General features: G+C 39.5%; 1 protein-coding gene across 2 annotated transcripts in view; it reads right to left on the reverse strand.

Annotated features, from left to right (window-relative positions):
* The window catches only part of kcnn2 (potassium calcium-activated channel subfamily N member 2), a 32,033-nt gene extending 15,592 nt beyond the window's left edge, over positions 1 to 16,441 (reverse strand). For both annotated transcript variants that reach the window (XM_061733394.1, XM_061733393.1), the window contains exons 1-2: positions 15,541 to 16,441; positions 14,263 to 14,358 (exon numbers count right to left, since the gene is read on the reverse strand). In XM_061733394.1, coding sequence (XP_061589378.1) covers positions 14,263 to 14,358; positions 15,541 to 16,257 — 813 coding nt within the window. In that variant the 5' untranslated portion in view covers positions 16,258 to 16,441. The remainder of the gene's footprint in view (positions 1 to 14,262; positions 14,359 to 15,540) is intronic.
* Between the last annotated feature and the right edge of the window lie 1,690 nt (positions 16,442 to 18,131).

Below are 18,131 nucleotides of genomic sequence, written 5' to 3' on the forward strand. Positions count from 1 at the left end.
TTGCCTGGCCACTCCGAAGCTGGATGCTTCACTGGAGGCCTGAACAGGAGCTCTCATCACTCTTCTTCTCCCTGTCCTCTGTCATATAGCCACGGCTTCCTAATATTGTCACCTCTACAGCTGCTGCTCCCTGCTCTTGTTCACCCTTTCCTCCTCTTCATCACTTCCGATCCAATCTACGGGCATCTTCAGCCAGAAGATTTACTGCAGTGTGTTCCCCCTGAACTTATATCTGAGCGGGTAACTTCCATCACATCCCCTTTTACACGATCCCAGGTAGCGCTTATGGTTGAACAGACTGCCCCCATCTCTTACTCTGGTTTGATTTTTGGTGGTTTGGGTTGCAGATTAAATGCTATCGAGCTATATTAAATTCCCCTCTTTCTGAGACGCCACTCTGATATTCCTCCACAGCTACTCCTCCTCCATCCACTTAATCACGTCAAGGTCCTGCGTCTGCGCTCGCCGTCACGAGTGGCAGTAGATATTTCACAAAATGCTGCCATCAGCAAATGCGAGTCATATTTCCTGGCAGCTGTTTTTTGCCATAGGACCAGGCCGCGTTTTAAAGACGAAAAGAAAAGAGGTACTGCAGCATTATATTTGGTTGGAAAACTCCTCATTGTACTTGGTGATGAATGAGGGGAAACCCAGATGTACAATTAACATAACAACAAGCTAAATTGTGCAAAGGCCAGATTGCTTTCAGGGCAGTATTTTCTTTATGATCCATGAAGAAGTGATCAATAGTAAATCATTTTCACAAGCTAATGTTTTTGGTGCACTTGACAGAGCTTACAAGTTTAGTCATGTTAAATTCAGGATACATTAAATGTAGTTGATGTAGTATAAAATACAACTCAATCTCATGAAAAGGTATACGGTGACGTAGATCGGCAGTACTTTGACCTACTCTTTTTGGTCCTCTTGTTTTTAGTGATGTGGACAAACGTTGAATAGTTCTATTTGCTGCTGTGTGATAACTGGTTTTCCATGTTAAAATAGATACATTGTGAAAACATTTTTTGTTGTATTTAATTGTTGTATACACTGTACCTCTGACGGGGGTAACAGTAACCAGAAAATAGGCCAACACAGTCAGAGTTGAGGGGACCTGGGCACTGGGCCAGGCAGACCGACGAGACAGATCAGGGGGCCGCCCTCGGGACTGGGCAGACAGATCAGGGGGCCGCCCTCGGGACTGGGCAGACAGATCAGGGGGCCGCCCTCGGGACTGGGCAGACAGATCAGGGGGCCGCCCTCGGGACTGGGCAGACAGATCAGGGGGCCGCCCTCGGGGCGTAGGCTCGGGCCTGAGCAGAGTCCCGGGCGGTGGCGTGAGCCAAGACCTTGGCACTGGCTGAAGTGCGAGCAGGGTCCGTGGAAGGGTCCTAGGCAGGGCCGCCACAAGGGGTGTGCGAACCGTGCGACCGCATGGGGCCTCGCGCTATAGGCCGTTTTTTTTTTTTTTTTTCGTTTTTGTTTTTCGTTTTTTCCCTTATAAATATCAACAGACACGTTGCATTACAAACCTAAATATGTACTAGTCTGTGCATATCAATAAATATATGTGCAATGATGCGCGTGTCTGTTGTTCAATACAACTGATCAGACCAAGCGCAGACACAAGCTGCTCTGATCCAGACGGGTGGAGTTGGAACAAACTGTCACACAATGTCGAGAGAACGAGACAGATTCAGAAAATTTCCATCAGGGGATGAAAAAAGAAAAAAACTAAAGAAAATGGAAGAGTTTAATGCCTCTCTGAAAGGCTCGTTTGATAAATTTGTTACAAAAATCACCGATCCGACCGGGTCTCAAGCAGCCGTGGGGCCCCGCGTCGAGGCAAGAGATGATGATGAGGCAGGGGAAGGGATCCAGTATTTTGCTAATTGGAGAGTTAAAATTGCACATATAAACACTCAATCCGACCCGAAAAACCCCAAAATCACCCCCCCCCCCGCCATTTCGCACAGGGCCTCGCAAATCTCCCAGGTGGCTCTGGTTCTAGGTACCGGCTGAGGTGCGTCCAGAACCGCCACTGGAACGGGGGGGGCTGTCGCCGTCGCCGTCATCTCCCTTGAGCCTGAACACACCTGGGCCCGCCTCCCAAAAGAGTAATGTACTCTCCTGCTGGGTCCATGCTGTCACGAGTGGGTAGATGAGGACCCAAACGCAGGAGAGACCAGGAGGTAGTAGTTCCAAAAAACGGTGATGTATTATGCCAAACGAAACCAAAACCGGGCAGGTTTGACAAAAAAAAAAGCCTGCCAAAAACATCACAGGAAACATGGAGGGATGAAACATGGAGGGATGAAACAGTACGGACCAGCAGGGAGCAAGGGAAAGACAAGACCAGAAGGGTACACAGAATACACAGAAGGGTTGATGAGACACAGGTGCAGAAGTCAAGACAGAACTAAAACACAAAGACACGGGTTTCAAAATAAAACAGGAACTGTAACCAAACCATGACAAAGATTGTGATTTGTTAACCAGATCTCAAAACGCTAAATGTTTCAATGTTTTATTTTCACATGCTGATTTGCCTTATCAAGAATAAAGTATTTTAACTCATATAGTTTTAAACTATCCACTTTTATGGCTTGGATTAACAAAAGTTTGTTAATTCAGTGTCTCAGTGTGGAAAAGGTGAATCATAGCCTTGGTTACGGTAATTATAAATACACTAGATAAGATAAAATGTTTTGCGTCATTAGGTTATGGAATTGGGTAGTGTTCAAAAATACAAATATTCACACTAAGCCTCCCTTAACATTCAATTACCTCTCATACAGTTCTTTTGATATAAGTCTAAAACACAAAGGACATGTAAGGCTTTTCAGTTTGAGCAGCACTTTTACTACGGTGACATCTAAATAGCTCATAGTATTCATCAAGATCTGAAGATAGAGTACCAGTCGGCTATTTGCCAACAATCCTCTATGTAATTTTGCTTGGGATTTCTCATTAAAGAAGTACAGAACTGTCCCACTCCTGAGGGTCTAATGGGATCAGTGACCTAGATTGTAAATTTAGCTCTTATATAAAATGGAATTACAGAAATAGTTGTATTTCTCACATCAAAGAGAGCGCTTTTGTTCAATGCGTTCAACTCAAGGACAAAGAAAGCATACAGAAAAATCAATAATACTGTGCCCTGCCACTTCCCTCACAGACGTACACGAATGTTCCACATATCACAGTTTGACAGCTTCAAAGGCACTCTGAAACTCTGGCTCTTCAGACGCTTCACATTTAAAAAGAGACTTCACCGAAGTCTGCATGCTCATTATAGCTTCTGATGCCCGCAAAAAAAGCTTTTCTACCAGACCTATAAACTGTCAACAAGCTGGCACGTTACGAACAAAACAGAGCAAGCAATAACCAACACATGTCCCCACACAAATAGTACAACTGCCCCACAAAGCCTCTGCAGCTCATTTACATTTATTTAACAGCCACAATCAAAGTTTCCTCCAAACACAGAAAACATGCTGATTAAACTTTCAGGGGCAGTTGTTCATATCAAATGAGTGACACTGAGCCCCTTTAACAAACTGACATCTGTCAGAAGTGTGTAACTCTAACCACAGCTTGCCCTGTTTAGCTTTCCAAGTGAGTGTAATCTAGACATGGAAACACAAGCTGTGACTGCACTCGACCACACTTTTCTGCTTACAGAGTTACGGCCCTGAAAGCAACTGAATCGCTTGTTTACACAGAGCACAACCTGCAGTTAATTTTACATTTTACACAAACAAACTGGTCCCATCAAAAGCGGTTGCAAAGTTTGTTACCTCAAAACAATGATATTAAACATTTAAAGGCCAGTTGCACGACGAAAGCCTTCTTGGTGAGTAAAAGCAATCATGGTAATGGATGACCTGAAATACAATACTCAAGGGCCCTTTTAGCTCAGAGGATGAAGTATTCCATGCAGGCAGCAGAAGAAGAAGTTATGACAGAGATGGACAAACTACTATTGTAGTGGAAAAACATTAAGACTCTTGAAATATACTTGTAAGAGGCTGATGAATCAATTAAAATGCCTTTAGAATAAAACTTTTTTAATTACAGGTGAGGACATGTTTAATAGTAGCTGGAAGAGATTTGATATCTTATCCAATGCCTAACAATGAAAATGAATGAAATGAATGAATGAATGAATGAAAATTAGAACAGCAATAATAATGTTCAAAGCAAGAAATAATACACTGCCTGAAAACATTCAAAAAATGTTTCAAGCTAAAGAAGGACAATATAGTCTAAGAGGAAAATTACATTTTAAACAACCATGTGTACGCACTACTCTTAAAACCATGTGCATATCAGTCTGTGGGGTAACTCTGTGGAATGGTCTGGATGATGAACTCAAACATAGCACTAACTCTATACAGTTTAAAAACACATACAAGAAAGCAATTCTTGACAAGTATTAAAATGGGGACCTCTAAAGAAAGTAATTTACTTTACATATGTATTTCTTTGATTATTATTTTGTTCATTGTGGATGGATTATATAAGATACAAATATAACTGCCAGCATTCAAGGCTGTTTCGTGGATCATTGTAGAGGTGACTGGGAGATTGGACTCTTGAATTAATGATATTGTAGGAGACCGGTTCAATTATGATTAGTATTACTGATATTGCTTATTGGTTGTTTGTGTTGTATTTATTTATTTTTTGTTATTTTGTCTTTTTCCTTTCTTTTCTTTTCTTCTCTTTCTTTTCTTTTAATTTTATTTAATTTTTATAGGTTATATATGATATGATATGGTGAGGAAGGGACAGGACTAAATAAGCGTTCTGCTTCCTCCTGTTCCCTCTCGAACACATTGTTTTGCTGTGTGTTTTATTTTTGAATGAGACTGTTAAATTGTTTTGCTTTTTTTTAAATATTTTGATGCTTTTAATTTGATTGGGTTTTGTTGTGTTCGAGACAAAGCCAATAAAAAAAAAAAAACAAAAAAAAAAACAATCTTCATTCCAATAACTATGCTTTAATAGGTAGGTTTTGAGGACATAGTTCTTCATATTCTGCATACATTTTGCTTGAGACGGATCAACATTTTTTAATAAACATGTGGACACATTTGTTTGTACCCTTCCATTAAAGAAAGGATAAAAAAACCATGTTAAACTAAAGTGTGTCCTGTATGTTTGTCCTTGGAGTCACCACACTGAACATGGACCAGAAAACGAAAAAGAAAGTTGTGTGAGGAGATCAGAAAGAACATTCTGGTCAAGCATGTTAAAATGTAAAGGTTAAAAGACCATCTCCAAGAACCTTGATGTTCCTGTGACTAAAGTTGCAAATTTCATTCAGAAGTTTAGGGTCCACATGACTGTAGCCGACTTCCCTGGACGTGGACACGAGAGAAAACTGATGTCAAATTGAAGAGACAAATGATATGAATGGTAACCAAAGATCCCAGAACAACCTTCGAAGAAATTCAAGGTGAACTCCAAGTTGAATGGTAATCATTGTATGATCACACGATCCATTGCAGTTTGGTGAATGAGGAGAACCCAAAAGTTAAAACCAAATCATGGAGTTTATCAAAATACATATTGATAAGCCACAAAGCTTCTGGAAGAATGAACTTGGACAGATGGGAAGAAAATTTAGGTTTTTGGTAGTGATGCACCGATTGTTCGGTAACCGAAATTGTTCGGTGAAAATGGCAAAAAAAACACTTTCGGTGTTCGGTGGAATAAGTGGGAAAAAAACCGAACAATTAATAACGGCGTTGTAAAATAAGGAAATAGACTGGCCGCTCCGTCTCGTATCGTTGCGCACTACATAAATCGTTGGCCAACCAAAAACTAACCCCATAAGAATTTTACCTAACATTCACCAGGAGGTGGAACCAAAACAACATAAAGCTGGAAATGAAAAAAATTTCATTTTTTTATGTTCAATAAATATTTTCTACTTTTTAATTTTGTAAAAGATTTTTTTCTTTGAAAAGCATGCCTAAATCAAATGTATTTGATTTATGCAATGGTGAAAAAATTGGCAAAATAAATGAAAAACTGCCGAAGAAACATGTTCGGTATTGTTCGGTATTCGGCCAAGTGTTTATTATTATTTTCGGTTTCGGTTTCGGCCACAAATTTTCATTTCGGTGCATCACTAGTTTTTGGCAAGTCACAACAGCTCTGTGTTCACAGAAGCAAAAATAAAAGAACACTGTAGTTACAGTGAAGCATGAGCAAGGTTTGGTTCTGTTCTGAGGGTGCTTTGCTGTGTCTCATACAGGGTGTCTTCAATATGTGCAGGGAACAATGAAATCTCAAAACTATCAAGGCATTCTTGACCAAAATGTGCTGCCAATCCATCAAACAGGATAATGACCCAAAACACAAAACTAAAAACACCTGAGAATGACTAATAGCAAAACATTGGAATATACTAAAGTGTACTTGTAATATTCCTGATCTGAATCCTATTGAACATCTGTGGAAAAAGTTAAAACATGAGAAGAAGAGAAGAATCCCTTCAAACCTGAGACAGCTGGAGCAGTTTGATCAGGAGAAATGGACCAAAATACCTGTCTAAAGGTGCAGAGGTCTCTTTGGAAGTTGCAGAAATCACTTGATTGCAGTGGTTAGTTCAAAAGGTTGTACACACAACTGTCATTAGTTTGCTTTTTTAAATAATTGTGTTAAATTGCATTTCTGAACGTCAACAAGGTTGGGATCAGTAAATTATTATTTATTATTACCTTTGGCAGTTTCAAGTTATTTCATTGACCATTATATTTTTTCCTCTGTTTTATGGAATTAAATACATAATACATATTTTTTGTATTGTTAAATCAATTATCTGGACAAAAGAAAAATAAGTCAAACTTAAACATAAGGATTGATTAAAAACAATTCACTTTTTTAATAAGGAGGGAAAAGGTCTCTTTTGCTTTCCTTTTCTCACTTTGATGTTTTAAGATGTCTAACATGCAAAACCTGCATATTAACAACATGACCAAACTTTAGTACATTTCATGTTAGTTTTAATGTTAAAGTAGATTATGTAGAGGCTCAAAAAAAGTGTGAAGATAGATGACAAATGCATGTGTTACCCTCTCTGGCAGATGCTTGTGCAGCTGAAAGGAAAGGCCGTTTTGAGACATTTGTCTTTAAAGATTCTGGGTTAGGGTCAGTTAAACCCCCCAGAAGTGTTAGTGCCACTTGAAAAATTACAATAATTCTATTTAAATGGAAACTTTTTGAGGCTGTTATCTAGCGGTTTGAAAACTGAAATTGGCACATCTTAAATGTCATTTTTAATATATAACACCACTGATTCGATTTAGCCTAAACCTGACCAAAAAGCATGCAATAGAAAATAAGGGAAAGTTAACTTTTTTTTTTTTTTTAATGAAAAGTCTTTTCCTCATCAACTGCACCTCCAAAGCCCTTACATAATTTCTTCTTTGGCTCATTTGAAAGCTGAAATACTTATTCATGTTGTTACAAATATGTATCCTTGGATGAATAACGATAATGGTATTTATATGGTATTTTCAGAAGACTTGCATTTACATGTTGCTTCTCAGCAGACACTTTCAGTTTCTGCAGTATACAATTTCATTCATGCGGTAAATCTAAATTCTCACAATTGTTTTGGTAACACTGTGTGTGTATGTTAACAAGTCAGTATCAGGATGTGTTAGTGATGGTGGAGGAGGCTGAGGTCTGACTCCGTGCTGAAAATCCTGATTTAATGTGTAACAATGAAAATCTCAATTATGGTTAATTACTGTTAATCGCAGATAATTCTGGTAGAGTCTTAGTTGTTATTATGATATATTTTAGCCTTTTGCCTGGTTCTTGTAAACTCCTCACTGTTCAAATGTTTTGACAACCCTTTCTGTGAGCAGCCACAGCGATGTCAAATGTTGGAGTCGACTCTTGATAAAACTGAGAATCTCTGTCTAGGTCTGAGAGTAGCCATGCTCTGATGAGAACTCAAATCTTGTTTATAAAAGCAAGTGACACCCACTTTGTCACTATATACACTGTGCTCCTTTATTGTAACATTGAGCTTCTTTCTCAACACTTTGTTGTTGTGACATTTGCTACTTATCCAGTTTTACTAAACCACTTGAAAAGATATGTTGTCTCAGACTGCTCAGCATATTCTCACCGACTGTTAGCTAACACCTATCTGTTGTTTTATTAGCAAACAAGCAAAATATATTCCTTTTTCTAAATTTAGGAAATGCTGAAATTGTTAAAACTATGACTTTGTAAGGTCATTAAACAAATGCTTTAAAAAAAAAAGTATCATCTGAGTTATTATGGGTCAGTCTGAGGCTAATGGAAATGACAATCAAATGTCATGACAATTTATTCAGCATTTATGATAGAATTATTGCAGTGCCCCCACTCCCTTTTTTAAAAATATAACAATAACCCGAAACACCCATAGATAATAAGATGAGATATGGTTACATGAAAGTGGGGAAACACATTCTTCTTGTGTAATTTAGATGAACTATTTCTCCTGTTTTCTTGTATGCAACCTTTATTCTAAGCCTTAACTCTACTGCCGTGCTCCGGAGAAGAAAACAATGTCCACAATATTCTCAATTTCTAAAAATCCCATCCTCACGATGCAAAACTAACGGCACATTAATCCCTTGCTTTGAACAACAGAAGTCGGAGGTCGGGCAGCAAATACAGTGACTGCCTCTAATTCAGGACAAATCTGGGCATCCCTGGCTCCTCTCTGACTTTCATCTTGTCTTCTGATGGACTCAAAATGCAGTCTAATCACTCAGAGTGCATGCTCCTTTCTCATCACTGAAAAGGTTCATTCATTTCAGGTTGGAAGGTAGCAGAACTGAATATGTGCTCAGCTTTTTCCCTGAGTGTACAAACATGGAGCATCTTCTGGGGAGCTCATACGCTAGCTGGGTTAGTTACTGGTTTCATTACTCTCAATATAACTAATGGAGGGCAGCTCAATATTTAATCTGTGTAATGTGGAGATGGGAACATATATCTTGTCATTGAGAATGAAATCACTCAATCTAATTAGTGAATTGGGTCAGGAGGTTTAGTCCAATTAGACATTAATGCAATGCTTTATTTATTATATCAAAGTGACCCACTAAGAGACCACTTTGCTGAGTAAATCTGAAGCTGCTGCAGATTCAGTTTGCTTTTGTTTCTTAGATTAAGTCTCAAATTTGCATATACAATTCTCCCATCCCAGCAAATGTCCTAGAGCCAAAGTAAAAATCTGATATAAATGCTCTGGTCTTTAAAAGTTATGCGGCTCCAGCCAAGTGGCACACATTAATAATCTAAAATCATCTGAATGTTTAAAGTCACACTCGGAGCACAATCTAGTAAATACCATCAATAAATAATCTTTAGGATTCTCAGCTCTTTGGGAGGCTGGGTATCTCTGTCCCCGAAAGCCTGTATGTTCAGTGAAAACACTGAGGTCGCCAGCCAGTGGTGGTTATCTGACCCCTGTCTGGAGTCTCAGGTAGGGGACAGATTTCACTTTGAAAAATGCAGAGTGTCTCCTGCAGTTGCACCATATCTCTGACACATAGACTGCACTCAGGGGCGACGAGCGTTGCCAAGTTTCGTCTTGGCAGGATTTGCTGGCACAAGTCTGGATACTGTGTTTTGTTATCTTTTCTGTAGATTGTAAATGTAATATTGTGTGGCTGTGAAATGTCAGCACTAACTTTTATCAAAGACAGGATGGTCCCTTAAGGATTTTGCATTAGTTTAAGAAAACTCAGCAGAATTGTCGTCACAATGCAGAAAGACACAGTAATGTCTTTAACATCGAACCTCCACAGGAAGAGCAGGAAGACGAGAATACTTCAATGTCAGTCCCTTTTCAAACATGTCAGCTTGTGTCCGAGAAAAGATTGAACTCCTTAGCTGTCTCAGAGCAAGAGGATACTAGCAGCTTTGACAATGACAAATCAAGGTTAGGAAATAGCTGCAGGCTCTAATGTCTCTATTTCTACTCATGTTCTGCAGGAAACTGCAGCATGTTATTGAACCTAACTTACCTAAAAATAAAAATAAAAAGGCATTAAAAAGAAAAAAGTCACTTGAGTGGATTGAAACTTATCAGACCCTCAAACTTATAATAAAGAACAAAAATAAATGCTTCAGATGTCTGCATGGCATTGTTTTGTATAAGAGCAATTAAAAAATGTAATTTGTTGTTCAGACATGCAGACACTGCATGAAACACATTTAAGGACATTTAGCACACCATGGATGCATGGTCAATGCAAATATTCTTGACTCAGTGCGTCACCCATCACTGTCATAGCAGTGGCAGATGTACTGAACCCCTTAACAATTCAAATGACAGCTGGTATCCAACTTCCATTCTATCTCACCTGACCTTTAGAGTGTTCAGTTGCACATTGGAGGAAAAACCTTGTGTTGCTTGACAAGGAAAACAGTTTTAACAGGACCGTAAATGGTGAGGAAACATTTCATCATCTTGACTTAAGCCTCTGCATCTGTGAGTACACATGAATCTGCATGCATAATCTATTTCACTGCAGAAGTGGGAAAAGTGCACTTCAGAAATGGCAATCCATTTGGTGGTACTGCAAATATGTCAGGGTTTTAAACATAAAAGAAGTGAGGGTCAAAGAAAAAAAAATGCAAAATCACATTAAAGTGTAAGAGTCAGAGTCCTAAATATGTGTTCAGTTAGTCTGCAGGTTTCACGTAAGGTGAAATGCCATGTGAGAATGCTGCAGCAGCTCCTGTTTATCGGTTATATTTCCTAACACATGTGTTGGTCCCCAGACTTATTTCAAACAATAACTATCTCAATTTATAACTGCACTCACTTCCTCTTCAATTTTACCTCTACGTGTATTTTTTCTTGACTGCCACTCTCTCTTTGGCCAGACTTTTGCAATTTACAGCATTTTTTATATTATTCTCACCAAAAGAAATTACCGGTATGTGAATACTTATTGGATACCACTACTCCCAATCATTAGCACCAGCTCCAGTCACTTTGAACACTGTGCTCCCAATGACAATACATCTGCCCGCCTCAAAGAAATCTTCAAGAGATACTATCTGGGTGCTTTGGTTTGAGAACAGAAACATAGATTTTTAATGCTGGGAGGATCCGGGATGATCTGGGATATCGCAAAAGCAGCGACATCATCCCTCTGCTCTCCTTCCTGACTTGCACTCTCTCAACTTCCATCCATCCATCCATTTTCTATACCCACTTTATCCTTTATCCTTCTCTTCATAGGCGAGAGGCAGGGGTTCACCCTGGACAGGTCGCCAGTCTATAGCACGGCTCTCTCAACTTCTGTTGTCTAATGAGACTCAGACTCTATGTTCCTCTCTCTTTTTACCATACTAAGGCTTTACCACGTGTCCCTGATTCCAACTGTTCACCAGACAAACAGTTGTAACTAGGACCTGTTAAAAAAACTTGTGTTGGGTCTAGCGTAGCCCGCAGTATTTCACCAGTTTCAGTCACTCGCAAGCCATCTGATTTTATTGAAGTAATGCACAAAGGAAATTTACATCTTATCCTGTGTTTCATAAAACCAAAAACTAGATTTACAATTTAACTTGCATGTCAGTAAACCCGAAAAATTCCCACAGTAAATTTCTAAGATAAATTGGATACAGTAAGGGCCTGATTTACTAAAGGTTTGCGTGTGTAAAAACGTGTGCAAACTTGACAGCACCCGCAAAACACACAACAACAGCACGCGCAAACTTTTTCAGTGCACACGCAATTTAGTACTCTTTATTTAGGATCTTAGTAAATCGGGCCCTAAGTGTTTAGAAACACCTACTCAAAACAAAACAAATGTGTACCTATTTCCATTTTTTGACAGCTTGTTCAGCACTGACAAATACAAGAAACAAAGAAATGAAGAAAATCCTTCATTTTGCGCTGGATTAACATGAACTAACGTGATAGTCTGTGATTTTACTTTGGGACTGTTGAGCATCTAACTTGCTCTTGTAGTTTAAACTATAGTTTGTCACACATTTTCTGCTGACAAACAACAGTTAGAAGAAAACAAGATGGAAACACACAAATCAGCAAGTGTTTTTTTCCATGTGTGTCATTAACAAGATGGAGTTTGAAGTCACTCATCCATGTAGATGCGTGTATGTGTGCGTGTATATATGGAGTGTGTGTGCCAGAACATATGTTAGTCTGTGGAAACTGATTATTCAGACCTGCAACAGCACACATAAAAGACCCTTGGGCAAGGAAGGAAAGGGGCAGTTGGTGTGGTGAAAGTTGTAATATAAACATTTTGAGCTGGATTTAAATGGTAAGACAGGCACCTCCAAGAACCAGATGATTACTTCTCAAGGGGACTTGATGAATTGGAGGACAGAGCTCAAAATCCTCTTGTATATTTACAGTAGACAAGCTGCAGTGAGCAAGACTGCCGCCACTTGATAATGCTTTCGGATTCAGAGTTCAGTTGTTGTACTGTAGATATGCAGTAATCAACTCTGAGGCAAAACAATTGCCTTCATAAAATTTTCTAGGTCAGCATACGAGGAGACATATTCATCGTCAGGAGAGAGGGTTATCTTGTGTGAAACACGCTTTGGATATTGACATGACTATGAAGTGAGGATGGATCAAAGAGGTTTGAGCATCCTTCCTGTGGGGTAAATATGCAGCGGCTGACAATAAAAGAATGTAGAAAGGAGCTTGTTTTAGAGCTAAAATTAGCATTTGAGCTCACCTGTAATGGCAGAAACAATCAGGCTTTGGAGATGTTTCTAATAAGTGAAGAAAAAAATGAGCTTTTAAAAATGGTCATAAATCCGCATTTACACAGTAAATGCAGCTGAGGTGCTGTATCAATGCCATTAATTGAAAATGTGTAACACAGTTTAAGGCAAACTGAATGACAATGAATGTGTTGCTGAATTGGACACACACACAATTCTCATTAAATTCCCATTTGTACCACAGTAAATGTTCCATGGTATTTTGCATCTGCACAAGCAACAATCAGTTTCCACAACACTGGAGTCATATGTAAAAAGGCAAAAGAAAAAGGAATGAACCTTATACTTTTCTGCAACAACAACAACTACACAGGTCTGCAGAAAAAATAAAAAGCTTATATTATTCAGTGCTTTGATACTTTCGCTTACAAAGAAAGGAGTACAACTGAGATTCAAAAGGAGTGACACTTTCTCTTGAATGAGTCTCCCTTGAGACCACAAGTGCTAAATATACCAACAACGATGATGAACATTCTACATTCTACACTAATGCTGTTCACAAGCAAAAAACAGGAATCCAGTCAAGTACATACTGTATCAATTTTTGTTTCGCACAAGAATGTAACCTGCTAGCCTAGAAATCTGCACATACCTCTACGAATTTGAAATGTGCATTTCAGGTACATCTCTTTAGATGTGGGTCTAATCTTTCAGGCTAGTAAACCTGCATCGCTTAATAGACAAGAAGTGAAAACAGATGACAACAGCTGGATCAGATTGCAACATTTAGCAAAAAGCATTTCAGAAATGACCATTTTGTGTTTTTGCAGAAAAATCTATTAGCTATTAAATATATTCTCAATAAGATTTGAGTAAATGTTTTGGTTTAGTTCATATGTCAAGTGAGGTTTTCCTTTTAAATTGAGTTAATAATTAAATAAACAAGTTACAATCTTTCCAAGAGCATGTGTCCACCCTTCAGAAGGTTCCACCGTTCATTTTGTGACCAGTCAATGGAGAAAGATGTGAGTGCAGAAATGTAGAAAGACCTGTAATGCAATACTTTTCCAAGGCAAGGGCAGAAAAATATTGTGTTGAAATATCTGAGGAAAGTCTGATGATCAGGCAAGCTGATCAACAGGGGACTTCAGATTAAAGTGCTAAGACTTTTGCCATCATTAAGTATGTTTAGTGTTGCTTAATCTTCTGTAGTTGTTAAAACTTGATGTCCTTCAAAATGTCTGTTGTTAGGAAGTAATTTTAATGAATCTTACTAACTGTATCAAAATTTAACATTCCTTAAGTTTCCATTTGTTTTCATTAGATGTCATTTGCTTTGGTAAATTGAACCCAGTTGAAAAAAATATTTTCATACCAACAAACACCTTACACTTTGTCTCATTCTTAAAAAGCAACATTTTAGACTTAAAAACACTTTTGCTGTTATCTCAAGATCTTATCAGCCATATCTTCAGTAAAAGCATAAATAAAAAAATAAGAAAAGTGTTTCAACGTTACCTGTATTTCTCTTGCATGGTATATGATAATCAGCCCCAGGAGAATGATTGTAGAAAGGCTTATCAGGCATTTTAGAGCTAATGAATACAGGGATTCCTGCAAAAGAGCAAGAACACTAAAGCCAAACAAGACACAAGCCCATGACACAAAATAATCTTCTCACAGTAAAGCATACATTTGTGGGATTAATCTGCAAAAACATGAAGACAAATAAATCAACATGTTGAAGGAGACTGCAGCTAATCTTGGCATTGCAGCTTCATATCAAAATAATTGGGGCTCTCCTTCATTTTTGGACAGTGGGCCTTTTGGCCTAGACCTAGAGAGAACAGACTACACGGGACTCTTGAGAGACCCTCGTTTCCTGCTGTGGCTGGCTGTTTCCCCATACTTTGGGGGGAAGTTTTTAATGTTAAAGACTTGCTCAATCGGTCACAGAGCAGTGCAGCCAGTACTCGAGTTGAGGGGGGATGAGGGGGGATGGCATCCCCCCTGAAATAAAAACGGTCCAAATCATCCCCCCTGTAAAACTGCCATCCTGCCTTTCCATACCTTATGTCATTTCATCAATTAATGTGGTTTTACTGTTATTTCAACATTTAGAGTCATCACCAGAAAAATAACACCAGAAAAATAACTTATTTGACAATTTTCACCTGTTTCAAGTACATTTTCACTTGAAATAAGTAGAAAAATCTGCCAGTGGGACAAGATTTATCTTCTTATTACAAGCAAAAAAATCTTGTTCCACTGGCAGATTTTTCTACTAATTTTAAGTGAAAATCTACTTGAAACAGGTGAAAATTGTTGTTTTTTCCAGTGATGAGTCTTGTTTTAAGTGTAATGAGATTTTTTTTTTTTTTACTAAAATGAGACATTTTAACTAGAAATAAGACACATATTCTTGTTAAGATTTTGAGTTTTTGCAGTGATCCATTTTACTTATCCCGTGAAGGACAGAGGCATATTGATAAGTTCAGAAAACTGTTTTTTATTGTTGTGTTTTGATGTATTTGATGTAAGCCCAGTGGATATTTAAAGCTTACAGAAGGCTGCATTTAACTGCTGCTATGTCATTCCTGCAGTATTTCTGCAGGTGTTTTGGTCACTGCTATTATTTGTAATATATTATATTATTTGCAATCAGCACAAATTATCTGTCCCATATGATCAAATCCACCATCCCCCCTGATTTTCTTTTACAACTCGAGTACTGAGTGCAGCCAATAAATGGACTTGATGGGACTGCATGACACGGACATTTGAGTGTATACTCACCTTTCCGTAGGCTCCCCATGAGAGTTCAGTCTCTATAACCATAACAACGATCCCAAACATCCCAAAGATTAAAGCATAGTCGCTGAGCCGCTTCCTTTTCTCAAACAAGGCCCTCCTGTGCCCCAGCTTTTCCCCAATGTTCTGGTTCTTCTTTTTCCCCGACTTGCCGCTGCTGTGGCCGCAGCCTCCCCCTCCTCCGTCTCCTGATGCATAAGGCATCAGGGTGGTGGAATTATTATCCTGCTTGGATGCCAAAGTGTCCGACGCATCTGCGGCTGAAATGGGCTGCAAAGGCTGGGACTCGGAATCAAACTCGTGTATGTTTCTGCGGGACGAGCTCAAGTTGCTCAGCGGCCGCATCACGCCGCCGTTGTATCTGCAGCTGCTCATGGCTGTTTCATTGTAGGAACTGTCTCTGTGGCTGTTGTTGCCCAGGCTTTGCTGCTGATGGAGAGGACGGTGATGTCTGGATGAACTACCATGACTAGAGGGTGTCAACCCGCTGACGCTGTACTGGCCACCTCGCTTTGAAGACGTTTCTGAGGGCGTCCTTAATAAAGTTCCCACAGTGGTCGGCGACGTCCCGCGGAAGACGAGGCTTTTTCTTGCATCGCAAGCGCAGTTGTTGCAGGCGCAGCTGCGGTCGTGCCGATCCTCCCTCCCGCAGTAGTGCTGGTACTTACAGTGCTGGAGCTGCAGCTGTAAGGGGGTTTCCATGTCAGTGCTGCTGTCTCAAGCAGCACTGGGAGGAGGATGCCACAGAGCCCCCGTGGAAGGACGCCGTGGTCCTTACGGGAGGATTGAGTCGCTGCATGGAGAGATCCATTTTTTTTTTTTGCTTCAGTTGAATGTGTGAAGGAAGCGCTTCGGATTGGGCAGAGAGGGGACCAAAACAACTGGTTCGACGTCACGAAACGGTTGCAACAATGAGACGCGAATGCCGCGTTCCATTTGTCCTCGGAAGTGGGGATTTCCCAGTTCCCAGTCGGATTTTTCAACTGGAACGCTCCTCGAAGTGGGATTTCCCCCTGGGAAAGTGGGAGAGTCTTCACCACCCCCGAGTTACAATTCCAAGATGGCTGCCCCGGTTGTAAACAGTAGAAGAGAGCTCTGTAAAAATTCTTAGCACTTCATTCTAGTTTTGGTCACACTAAATCAGTCGTATACAAGTATTGTTCGGCATATATATGCTGCTATAGTGTAATTTACATTTTTCATGTGGTATATGCGAATTACAAACTTGTTTACCGACTTTGTAACTGGAACGCTGATAACTCGGCTGTGACGTCATTCCCAGTCCCGAGTTCCGACTTCCGAGGTAAATGGAACGCAGCAGAAGCCCTGCCTCGTTTCATCGGGATCAACATAAACTACTCAATTAGCGCTTTTCCATTCTTCTTCGATCTCCGTGCATTTTATCTCATTTACAAAGAGGCGAATTTCTTTCCGAAAGTGCTACCAAAAAGGGAGTAAACTTAAACTCATTAATGTATTTCCACTTCTTATTATGTGATAGTTCATTAATAGACCTCTGTTATGTGAGATACTGCCATTCCCCACAGCTTTTAGCACACCGCATACACTTATACTCATAAATTCCCCATTGATTTCCCATTTATTGGCTTCTTATGCTGCGTTCCATTTACCTCGGAAGTCGGAACTGGGAATGACGTCACAGCCGAGTTATCACCGTTCCAGTTACAAAGTAAGAATAGAAATAGAAATTTGTTAATTATGTTGGTATAGCCTATTATAGATTAACATGAAAATAGCACCACTATATACCCCTTTTTGAATTATTGGTTTTACTATTTTTATATAATATAATGCAATGACAGTTTCTCTTTGTTTTCTTTTTATATATTTCTTTTCTTATTTGTGTATTATCATCCACCGAATGATATACACTGCACAGGATAGGCCATAATAAGCCCTTGGCTTCAGCCTACTCCTTTTTCGAACATTTCTATTTACCTTTTATTTTATTTGTGAAACGAACATGTAAATGTTTCAATGTATTCTGTCCGAAATAAACCATTCATTCATTCATTCATTAAAAAAAAAGTAGGTAAACCAGTTTGTAGTTCGCATATACCACATGAAAAATGTAAATTACACTATAGCAGCATATATATGCCAAACAATACTTGTATACGACTGATTTAGTGTGACCAAAACTAGAATGAAGTGCTACGAATTTTTACAGAGCTCTCTTCTACTGTTTACAACCGGGGCAGCCATCTTGGAATGTGAACTCGGGGGTGGTGAAGACTCTCCCACTTTCCCAGTGGGAAATCCCACTTCGAGGGGCGTTCCAGTAGAAAATTCCAACTGGGAACTGGGAAATCCCCACTTCCGAGGACAAATGGAACGCGGCATTAGGTAACACACGTATCTTGCTGTCACCCGTGATATACAAGGTGCTGGTTCCATTCAGCTCGCTGGCTGCTGACCACGTGACAGCACAGACCTATAGCAGCTATATGGTCAGGGTCTTTGTCTGCAGCTAGAGATTGATGTGACCACTGGTGGCTGCGTTATAAATGGAGTAGAAGAGTTATGTCACCCTAAGGAAATACAGCCAACTACCC

This window comes from Cololabis saira, chromosome 11 (assembly GCF_033807715.1).
Source record: "Cololabis saira isolate AMF1-May2022 chromosome 11, fColSai1.1, whole genome shotgun sequence".
Classification (NCBI taxonomy): Eukaryota; Metazoa; Chordata; class Actinopteri; order Beloniformes; family Belonidae; genus Cololabis; species Cololabis saira.